Consider the following 12,122-nt stretch of genomic DNA (forward strand, 5'->3'; position numbering starts at 1 on the left):
TTACCAGCGTTTGTAAAACATAGCCTGATCAGGATAACTATATTCAATTTTGCCCAAAAATTAACAATTTTGCAGCAGAGTTTATTTCCATATGTTGAAAACTCAATCCTTATGTAGAAGATATTTCTTAAATAGTCTCTAAAATGCAGTAGCGGCTGCTACTGGACGGGAGTGGTGTGGTGAGGGAAGGGGGTGAAAAAGATTTAAAGTAAAAAAACACTCACTTGGTTACGGCCAGCCAGCCCGCCACTGCCTCCTCTCTGTCCTCTTCATCTCAAGCCGACCGCCGCCTTTCCTCTGTCCTCTGCATCTCGAGTCTGGCAGCAGGTAGCACCTGGGCTCCCATGCTCCCCATAGCCAATCACAAAGCTGCAATGCAGGGCAGTGATTGGTCTCAGCGCCGTGATTCAGTGCTCAGACAGGTAGCGAGAGCCTGGGCATGTTCTCCACCCAGGCTGTAATGCTACCTGGGTGGAGAACATGCAAAGTGCGCATGAGACTTTGGTCGACCTGAGACGGACGGCCAAAGCGACATGTGCACTTAGAGTGTGCCCATTACTCCTTCCCTTGCAGTGCACTGGCATCATGGAGCCCAGCTCCGCCCACACATAACCAACTGAGCCACTGCAGTACGAAAAATAAAATGATAATAACGCTGCGTTATGATTTTGTTTTTCCTTCTTGAACTGCTCGGAGAGCAGTGGAGCAATGCTCCTCCGCCTTAGCAGAGCATCCGCTGCTGCTAAAATGGATTTTATAGTGTGAGAATCTCAATATGTAGTAGTGTTATAGATAACTAATTGTTGTGCACCTCTGAGCATCATGGAAGGACGAAGAAAACAATTAAGAATTCTTTGGAAAAACACAAGCGATTAGCAGGGCTTTAAGTGGGATGAAAAAACTGGGCGGGTCTCTTAAAGGGGCGTGGCCAATGTAATTAAAGGCATGGCTTAAAATCACCTAAGCTAAAAATCTGTGCTTAGCATAGTGCGCCGCCCAACATGTATTTTGCTGTTTCTGTCATTGCATCTAGATATATGATACAACAAGTAACATCATACCTATAACAAGTCAGGCCTATTGGCTTTGTCCATGGTTGTTAGTTGCATAAGATAAATAAGCAGCAACAATGGCTTGGATATAATATTGAAAAAGCTTTCACTTAAAGCCCTGGTGACACCACAACAATGTGGCTGCTCCTGAGTTTCAAAAAGAGAAGGGAAATCCAGAGAGAAAACGCTTCTCTTTAAAGGATTCCCCTTCCCCTACAGCGCTCACCTGGCATGCCATCATGCCATAACTTCCCCACTAGTGAGAAGTGAGCAGCGCAACATGGATGTGCCTGCTGTCACTGCAGTCCGGAAAGAAATGTACAGCCTGTGCCAGGGCACAAAACAGAGCCCTATAGAAACCTGTTTCAAGGCCTCCTTAAAAAAACTGCCGGTGCTCAGACCCGGTGAGACCCGGCCCACTTAAAGCCCTGGCGATTAGTCACTTTAACCAGCCTTGTTCAGACCGAGGGATTCAAACAGTCCATACAATCAGTAATGCTGTAAACGCTCAGGTGTCCAACCTAGAGTGGTAGAAGAGCAAGCCAAAGAATCAAAAGTCAATGAACAAACATGTGGCTCCAGATGCTGTCGGGGAGCAGTGATAGAGCGATGATGGATGCAACATTAAGAGGAAATTGAGTGAGGGGTAAGGGCACAGGTCAAGGAAAGGTGAATAATGAGGTAAACAGAGGAGGGGTTCTGGCCCTAGAACACTCCAGGCAGTAACAAGGAAGATTTCACAAGAAGACACTGTTGATCTCCCCTCCCTTTACCTGCACAACCTGTGAGGAGAGACTAAGGCCATCGTTTACTATATTTTGAGGCACTGCAGCGCAGCAAGCCTTCCTGGTGCACTGCTGAACCTCAAAATAAAAGGTCAGGAATGCGTTATATGTACAAGATGCAGCACATTCCTGTCCTTCTCCACTGCGCCGGCGGACAAACAGCAGCCGGGAGTCATGCAGACACCCTTGCGCCATGTTGCAAGTGTGCCTGTATTGTGGAGATGAATGTTTTTGTGCAGGAAGGGACATCTTATTGCAAACAAACAACCATTGATGTCATTTTCCTCTTTCTATGCGTTCTACATTCTGCAGCATGCATAGAAAAAGGAAAAAACGAGGAGAAATAAAAGTATTTCTCCTCGTTGTACAACTCGGAGTCTGGCACATTCCCAGTTTTACAAAACTTGTAAATCTTGGAATGTGTCAGGTTCCATGGATGTTGCATGGGACACCCACAGCAACACCCATGGGACGCCCATTTCATGTAGAGAAATGCGTGAAAAGGGCCCATATTTACAAGGCCATAAAAAGTCATGCAGGGTGGCTTTACGAGGCATTTTAAATATGGGCAAGCCCATTGCACTGCCGGCTTGTAAATCTGTCCCTAAGAAAGGAGGGACAGGCACCTAACCAAAAAGGTAGGTCACACTGGGGAAGAGGGAGTGGGTATTAAAAGGTCTCTGGTTAAGGCACTTTATAAAGAGTCCAGTTGGGTCCTAAACAGTGTGCTTTATACAGTAACATGCACACAATGTTTAGCCAAAAGTACCACCCTTACGCATGTTAAAGAGAAATAACACAGATGGAGCTACAAAATGTGAATACATTTCACCAGTGAAAATATTTCTTTCTTAAAGTGCTCTCATTTTCGGTGCGTTCAGTCCACAACACATTTTTGGCAGAACACACCCTATCTCAAGTTATCCTCGCAAGCCAAGAGAGCAGCCTGCCAAGGGAATGGAACTGGGCTGCAAAAGATTTCAAGGCAGGACCTTCAGTATAGTGGCCAATCATAAATGACAACATGGTTGGCTTTTATCTATTGAACATTGGATTGGCAGTTAACACCTTAGTAGCGGCGCAATTCCCTCCGCAGTGCTGCTCTGTCCATTCGAACTAGTGCTGAATGAACGTTCAATGGACGTGCGCAGCACTGGGGAGGTAGTGCTGCCGTCGGCCAACGCCCGACGCAGCACTTAAGGGGTTAATGAAGGATAGTATGGAGTGGTATGGAATGATTCAGTGGTTGATGGGGCAGTGTGCATTGTGCTGTCGAGACTTTTGTTTGAGTGTGTGGAATGATAAATGTGAATATGTGATTGAGTGGTAAGTTACTAATTACAGTTCTGTGGTTTTGCCTCATTAGGTGTGGCATGAGAATGCACATCAGGTTCTCTGCTAGGGTCTGCTCTTTTCATTTCTATGTAAGCGTGCTGGGCAGAATGGGACAGTGTTGTATATGTGGTGGGTTAGAATGTGAACTGTGGTATCTCGGAGGAAGGAGGTTGCTGCGTTGTGTGATGGTAGAGGTTGATGGTGTGGTAATACTGAGAATGAGGATTTTGTGGGGTGTTAAGCACTGCAGTGTTGGATGGGAGATGTGGGGACAAGTGGTGCGATGAGGTGTTTAATAGTTTAGTAGGTTGTAATGTCATGTGGTTACTGAGGGTATCTGGGGTTGGTATTGAGCTCCTGAGGGATGATACGTTCATGGGCGTGTAGTGTTGTGGGTTGTGGTGGTGGCAGCTATGAGGTGGTAGTGCAGTAGGGGTGAACAGGAACAAGTGGTTTTGTTATCAGATGGCCATGCCATGATGGCGGTGAGAGTATTTTAGAAAGTGCAGAGAAATTAAACTGCCCCTGTGATGGGAAAACAAGAGAGTTTGATTATCTGGTTTGCAATTTCCACAGGGTCGCAGTTCCTGCTGCTATGGTCCGAACTATGGGCTTCCTGATCTGTGTGATTGGCCTCATTCTCCTGGGTGAACCAAGTCATGTCCGTGAGTATTTGCCAACAGCTTGACCTAATGTTTTTTGTTTCTATTCTTACAGTTATGCATATATATGTATATCCATATCTATCTATCTATCTATCTATCTATCTATCTATCTATCTATCTATCTATCTATCTATCTATCTATCTATCTATCTATCTATTTATCTATCTATTAGGCCTGGGCATAAAATTCTGCTCTGCTCACATAGTTTGCGGGGTTTTTCTCCCTCCACGCGCTGCGTAGTGTTCGCACTTGCCAATGCTAAGTTGGTGAGAGAGGAAAATCTTACTCCAGACCACCTCCAGGCGGGATATCTCAACGCGGGCAATGGCGGATGGCCGCCACCGCTCGCATTGAGAAACCTTCTGTTCCCGTTGAGGAAGCTTCTGCTCGAGTAGGACATCTGCTCAAGCAGCAGAAAGAAACAGCGCCCTCTTCCGCTGCACTTGGTGCTTTTCGTGCTGATTTTACAGTGTAGGACAAATACCCGATGCTAAAAATCAGTGGTAACGGCGCGCCCTAGTGCACTCTGTCACTTGCAAACTCCGCCCAGGCCTACTATCTATCTACATTTATGTATTTATTTATTTATTTACTGAACAAACCAAAGGTTAAGGGGACATTTATGAGGGGGTGTAAAATCCTAAACACTCTCCCCCGAGGCTACGCCCCTGCTTGGGTTAATGGAACCTGTGCACGGACGAAAACCCCAATAATGCACAGGCCACTTACCAGCCATCATACAGTCCCCAACAGCAGTGCCCTTTTCAGCCTATTTCAAATTATTTGTCTCCCATCATTTTTATCAAGAAGAGTTGGCAGCCATCTTGGGACTTGAAGCCAAGTCTCACAGGAAAAGGGGGCATGGTAGGAATACCTTGAACCCCCGATATGGTGGGGGGGGGGGTGTCCCACAGGGCGCCCTCAAAGGGATACAAGCTTTTTTTTTTTTTAATTGCCACGATTGCGGGTGGATCATAAGCAACATTTTAAAAAAACACATGCAGGCTCATGCACGTCTTTTGAAAGAAGCTCCTGGGTGTGCCAAATCCCAGGGAAATTCTAAATATAAAGGAGGCGGCACATGGGTGCCCGCTCCTAGAGTTAAATTTAATCTGAGGGACTGCCACCTCCCTAAGGCTTCTTTAATGATTAAATTGGGGAGGCCTCTTGGCCCCCCTAGCCCCGGGGACCGTCACCTTCCCGGGGCTTTGCAAGTGAAAATTAAGTGGGGACACATTGACTACTCCACACCCCTGGGTGACTCCACCTGACCGGGGCTTTAACTTTTATTAATGGGGGGCCGTGCAGACCTCCCTGGGAGGACAAACATCACATAAATGCGGGGGAGCCACGCTGCCCCCGCAGCCTCAAGGACAGCCACCTCCCTGGGGCTAAAATAAAAAATTAATGGGGGGCACATGCCCCCCTGCTGCCATGGGGACCGCCACCTACCCTGGGATGTATGCTATAATGTAAGGGGGCTGCTTGGCCCCCCATCCTGGAGTCATATGCAAAAAGAACAATTGATGGTCAGAATGCAGAACAAAGTCTTACATTCACCCCAGTACAGAGATGTGGGCCTAAATCCATCGTTTGTTTTGCCTCCATGCCATTCCTGTTTGAACTCAGCCAAATGCAAATCAGGCTTGACCTTGCTCACAATGGGAATAGTCCAGCCCAAACTGCTGGCCCTGGGGACTGCCACCCCCACAGCCGGCTCCAGCAATGTGCCAGGGTGGCCACCCCGGGACATTGCAGTTTGCCATAACTTGGCAGGAGTAAAACACACCTCCTAGCACACTACTAGTTGGGGGACGAATTTCCCTTGGCTGCTGAGGGTCCGAGAGTGTGAACAACCCCTCCTGTTACCTCCAGTAAGTCCCACACAGCGATATTGCTAAGAGGTCTTCGGAGGCCACGCTCACATCCTTCACCAATCTGCAAAAGTTTTTCCTGGCACACTACTGGTTGGGAAATGAAGTCTTCTTAGATGCTGAGGGACCTTGAGGGCCAAGAAGCACTCCTGGTACTTTCCGTAAGTCCTACACAGTGGGATTTCATTCACAGCAATTCACTACAAGTTGGGAGATGAAGTCCCTTGGCTCTTCAGGGTCCTTGGGGATCAACTTGCCCTCCTGTTACCTCCAGTAAGACCCACACAGCTGCATTGCTGAGAGGTTGTCAGAGGCCACGCCCCTTGTCTCCAACACTCTGCAAACGCAGCTCCTGACGCACTACTGCTTCAGACATAAAGTCCACTTTAGCCCTGAGGCCCACAGGAGGCAAGTGGACCTCCTGTCTCCACAAGCAGTGCACCGAGAGGCGTGTTTGCAGAGTGATGGAGAAAGGGGGAGTGGCCTCCGACCACCTCTCACCAATCCCAATATTTGGGGCATACTGGAGGTAACAGGAGGTCTTGTTGGCCCCTAAGGACCCTCAGCAGTCAAGGGGTCTTCATCCCCCAACCAGGAGCATGCCCCCAACCAGGAGCATGCCCCCAACCAGGAGCATGCCAAGAGGCACAATTTCAAAAGGGGGGGGCCTCCCAGGAGTTGGTAGATGTATTTTTTATTTTTTTATTTTTATGAAGAGGTGCCATGTGGCCCCCCTTTCCTGGACCATTTTGGACCCTGGGTACCTCCATTCCCTAGGCCTTTTAAAAAAAAATATTTTATCAAAAAAACAGGAGGGAGGCCCATCTCATGGGGCCTGGGCTTTATTTTTTATTTTGTAATACTTCAAAGGGAGGGGGGCTGAGAGCCCCCCACCTGGGGCCATTTTTGGCCCTGCGGACCCCAACCCCCTGGGCATGCCCATTTGAATAAAAAAAAGTAAGGGGGCCATGCGACCCCCTCCCGAGGCTGATTTCAGCCCTGGGGAACCCATCCACTGGGGCCAGGCCTTTTTTTTCTTAAGGTTAAATGAAGATAGTATGAAATTCCACCTTCATGAATCGAGGCACCCACCGTTCAAGTGGTGCAACACCGGACTCAGGCGGATTTGGTGAAACATACACACACACACACACACACACACACCCACACACACATATATATATATATATTTCAATATATATAGAATGTTATATATCTATATATATAAAAACGAAAGTATGTCTGTTTGTCCTTTATGCATTACTACACCATTCATCTGATCGGCATGAAACTTTGGGAAGTTGTTGAGTACACTCCAGCGAAGGTTTCTGGTAAAAAAAAAAATTGTTAAAAGTTGTTGAATACACTCCCGCCAAGGTTTCTGGCAAAAAAAATAATAATAATTTGTTAAATATCGGCCCCCCAGGGCCCTCATAATCTTTCCCATACTGAACGTTTACAGTTTCCGGTGCGACTCGCTTTTGCAATGACCATCATCAAAGCACAAGGACAATCGCTGCAAGTGTGTGGACTAGATTTGGAGAATCCGTGCTTCTCACATGGACAACTGTATGTGGCCAGCTCACGCGTCGGAAAACCTTCTGATTTATTCGTGTACGCACCAGACGGAAAAACAAAAAATACTGTGTATCCACAAGCACTCGAATAAATAAACAGAATTAAAACAACACTTTAAAATGTTTTCCAGATTAAAATGAAGAAGTTTCAATAAAAATGACACAATGTAAATTGAATGTTATCATAACAAGTTTCCTTACATTTCCTTTCTTCTGAGATCGCAGCAACGCGCAACGGGTAAGCTAGTATATGTATAAAGTAAAGTTCTAGTTAGATGAAAATTTCAGTGTCAATGTAATGCTTCAAACTCAAAAGACCACTGTAATTCACTGGGGATAGTTATCTCAAGTAACTAAAACTCATGCTCTAGAGTATCTATAACTAGTGCCCCCGCCATGAAGTGTTGTCATTAATGATGTCAGTTCAGTTGTCGTCAGTAACGCTATAAATTATGTCACTGACCACATCATGAGTGTTGTTATATATAAGGTCATAAGCAGTGCATGGGGAAGGGTGTGAGTTATAGTTACTTTAGGGCACGAGTTAGTTACTTGAGGTAAAAATAACTGGTGAATTTATGTGTTTGAGTTTAAGACATTACATTGTCACTGAAAAACCCTTTCGAAATTGCCTGGGGGTTTTGTGTTTTCTCTGCCCTCGCTTGACAGATCACCTTCAAGCTTCCCTTAAAGATGCTAAGCAAAAACTAGCACTTTTTAGGAAAGTTTTGTAAAGATTCAATAACTGGCACAAAAGTTATTAGCAAACCAAAAAAGGCATTTCGTATGAAAACTTAGACCTAGCTCTTAACTACTGAGTGCCCACCACTGGGTAATATACATATATACCAGCGACGGCTCGTGGAGGGAGTTACGGTGGGGCAGGAGGGCGGGGAGGGGGAGGGGCAGGGCGGAGGTTGCTAAAAACCGGCATATGGATAATTGCAGGTAAGTAAACAATTTAATTAATAAAACGAATTTCGTAGTGCGCCTTGCATCGCAAAATGCAATGCAGTGCGAGCTACGAAATTCGTTTTATTAATTAAATTGTTTACTTACCTGCAATTATCCATATGCCGGTTTTTAGCAACCTCCGCCCTGCCCCTCCCCCTCCCCGCCCTCCTGCCCCACCGTAACTCCCTCCACGAGCCGTCGCTGATATATACATATACATTATATACAAATATTACATACATGCAAAATAATACTTCATTATACATTGTAGGTGGCTCCACTAATTTGATCTGTGACCCTTGTGTGCCCTCGTAAAAGCCAGGATATGTACACACACCCACACTCACAGTGTTAATATATCACTTTCATGATCTAATTTCTCATCAGTTGTGAATGTTTTAAGTATGTCTCGACATGGCAGGTGTTTATAGGATCACTTGTTACTTCGGGCTTCATTTATATGTTGGCATTTGTGCCGTTGCTTTGCCAAGACAACAGAGTAAACGCCTTTGTGTCCATGGGGGAGGAAATGACCACTAAATGTGTAAAGCATTGGCAGGAACAACCGTCATGGCAGTTCCTGTCAATGTAATCCACTGTTTGGTGCAGGGCTGCAATAGCTTGATGCAAACCTGCCCAAAAAGTATTTTTTTTTTTTCAAAAAGAAAATCCAGAAGCAGGATTTTCTTTTTCATAATAAAGGGTTTTCCTGGCGGTGACTGGCAGTGGGTGGGCGGACATGTAGTAATTACTCCAACGGCCCTTACTCTGTCGGGCTGTCAGAGAGGTTTGGCTATGGCAGTGATGGAGTAGTCACCGCCAGAGCCAAACTGAAGGTCCGCCCACTTTTGAATTCGGCGGGTGGACCTTCATGTTGGCAGTATTTATACTCCGTCGTGATGGAGTATACATACTCTCAACATTTAAATGAGCCCCTTAGTCTTTAAATTATATATAAATGTTTATGATAATAAGACTTTTCCTTGAATCGTTAACTATATCAGACATGTTACTAAAATGGATACAACAGGAGTGAATACAATTAAAATAGAAAGAAACACTAAGAATGAGAAATAATTATTGATTAAGAAAACTATGCTGTACTCGTTCAGAATGCATTGTCAAATTTTGGCTGTCTCAGAAAAAAATATGTTTGTGAGGACATTCATCCATTTTGAAATTAATACTACAATTTCTGCCATTTTCAGAGTTGCTCAAAACCACTGCTCTCTACTTTATTAGATTTGGATGTTGCCAGCACAGCTGTCAAATAGACCTTTTGCTTACAGTATGCATAGAGTGGGGGTTGGGTCCTCCACTTTCAACCACTGGCCTCTTCAGCCAGCCTCTTGGAGCCATTGGCTTGATACTTCTCAATCAGGTCTTGGCTCAGTGGAAGATTCATCTCTGACCTAATGGTGCTGGCTATTTGAGTGAGCTCTTCCACCTCAGCCACAGGGCTTGCTTTGAACTGCACGGGGGACTACTTTAAAACTTTAACCGTCTTAATAGTTAAGCTAGGTTTGACAGCTCAGCTTCATTCAATCATCCTTTTTCAACCAGTAGCTTGAGACTTGTCAATCATGTCCTGTCTTAGCCCAGTGGAGTACTCATCTCTACCTAACACTATTGGTTCTTTGAGTGTATTCTTCCACCTATTTTCAAGTCCATGCATTGAACTGAATGAGGGACTACTTTATAAATGTAGCCCTCTTTAATTGAAATACAAAAACTGGACGGTATCAAATGCAAGGGAGCCTTCAAAACAGCTTGCCTTTTGTTTTCTGTATGGCTTTTATGTAACTACACTTCTTGCATTATTAGCACATTAATCCGAGACCTAATGGATGTGCCAATGCTTGCTTAAATTTAAATGAAGTACTTTTTTTTTGACATGACAACAAAAGAAGCTTTTCAGATTACTTGTCTCACTTTTGGGAATCAAAATGGTCCTAGTGCACCAAGCCATTCCTCGTACATGCTTTTCTTGCAGAACGGAATAGCAATTTTTCGTTTTTTTTACCTACCACAAAAATTCAGGAGTGTAGCCAACACTTCCCCAAACAAGGCACGCAAACAAAATAGTCAGTTCTTCAAGTAAAAAGTATTAGAATTAGACCTCACAAGCATGATCGACATTCACATCTTCTTTTAAACTTGAGTTAAATGTTTTTAAAACCCAAACGATTCCTAAGTCTTCCGTGCACAGCGACCAGGAATGCAAAGACTGCTGTACACAAGAGCTTGAGTTAGATTGGTCCTTGCAGCCCTGGGACTGGCTGACACTCAGTTTATTTATCTTCGCCTCTCTGTGAGCAAACTGGGCACTTAAAGAGCCAATGAACTGCCGTCCCCTGCACTTTAGTGTCAGACTAAATATGGAAGGAAAGGGGGGGAAGGCTCCACCTGGCACCTCACCTTTCTGTACCACTCCATTACTTTTTATATAACAGCAGTTAAATCGGGAACTGTATTTTGTTCGTGCCAACACGTGGTATGACACTCAAAATAATTAGGCGTGACATTTTATGACTTCCTAGCTCCGACTGTTAACTTAAGTGCGGTCAGCACTCTTAACCACAGCAAGCACACACATGCAAATACATATATGCAGCCTTGTATGGCTTCCAGATATCCTCTCACAGGGTCCTGCTATGAGGTGCCGCATCAGGAACTTGACAATTCAGGCCCCCAGAGTTACTGTTATTGGCTACTGCGGTAATTCTGGGGACCTGTGTTGTTTATGCATTATTCATAATACAAATGGACCTGATACCTGCTATTACTGGGCACATCAGAGATTACAAGTACGTACTGATAGGGGGTTTACTGTCTTTCTGTTGCCTGTCGAGTCAACTTTTCCATAGTATGGCTTGAGGAACACTTCCTGGTGGCATCCGGGCTGTCTAAGAGGTAAGACCTTGTTAGATGAATGACGAAGGTAGGGATGGATAGAGAGGATTATGTTTGGCGTGGTTACAGGTTGTGTGTGTGTGTGTGTGTGTGTGTATGTGTGTGTGTGTGCGCATGTACGTGTGCTAAGATGTGTGTGCACATGCATGATATATGGATAGAGGAGGAGGTTGTGGAATCTGGGAGCACTGGTTGCTTTCCTTGATAATCAGCTTCATTAACACCCTGTATGGAGTGAGTGAGTGAGTGAGTGAGTGAGTGAGTGAGTGACTAAATGAGCGACTGAGTGCACTTGAGCAACACATGACCTACAGACGTAGCCACTTTTAACAACTGAGAAAACAAAATAAAAGGGGAGTAGAGAGGTAGAAAGACAACCAGGGACAAAATAAAAGAAATAAGAAGTCAACCAGCTGTCTCTTGCAGGACCTGAAGAAGAGGAATTACTTTGAGATCTTTTCTAAATTGAAATGTATTTTCTTTTTTTTTTTAAGTTTGATTTTATTGAACCAAAAGAACAGGAAAATGAAGAAACAGTCAAAATGATTCAACCGTAGAGATTATACAATAAAAATATAAAATAATTAAGCAATCATAAAGCATCAATAAAAACAGAGGAGAAGTACATTGAACTATGCATAAAGAAATAACATTGTAAACGTAATAATACTAAAGAAATAGCTGGTGATTAGCTGGTGAAAAAGGGTACAAGGCATTGAGAGAATCATGGTGGTTTTTGAACATCATCTGATTTGGTTTGAGAAGTATTTGTTGAGAAGGCAACTAAAGATAGATAATTGGCCAAGGGAAGCCAAAGGAAGTCACGTTTGATTGCCAGGGAAATGGTAGAGACATAATTAGTATCAAGGCAGTGATGAAAACAAACCGCATTCCACCAAGAGCGAAAGGTGACCTCATTAGCCTGTTTCCAATTGGAGGTAATGAGATGAAAGGCAATAGCTATCA

At 44.5% G+C, this 12,122-nt stretch overlaps 1 protein-coding gene across 2 annotated transcripts in view; it reads left to right on the forward strand.

The window, feature by feature from the left end:
- LOC147710802 (glutamate receptor U1-like) overlaps positions 1 to 12,122 on the forward strand; it is a 193,742-nt gene that overhangs the window by 83,599 nt on the left and 98,021 nt on the right. For both annotated transcript variants that reach the window (XM_086921548.1, XM_086921547.1), the window contains one exon: positions 3,749 to 3,837. In XM_086921548.1, the coding sequence (XP_086777674.1) occupies positions 3,768 to 3,837 (70 nt within the window). In that variant the 5' untranslated portion in view covers positions 3,749 to 3,767. The remainder of the gene's footprint in view (positions 1 to 3,748; positions 3,838 to 12,122) is intronic.

This window comes from Lissotriton vulgaris, chromosome 5 (assembly GCF_964263255.1).
Source record: "Lissotriton vulgaris chromosome 5, aLisVul1.2, whole genome shotgun sequence".
NCBI lineage: Eukaryota > Metazoa > Chordata > Amphibia > Caudata > Salamandridae > Lissotriton > Lissotriton vulgaris.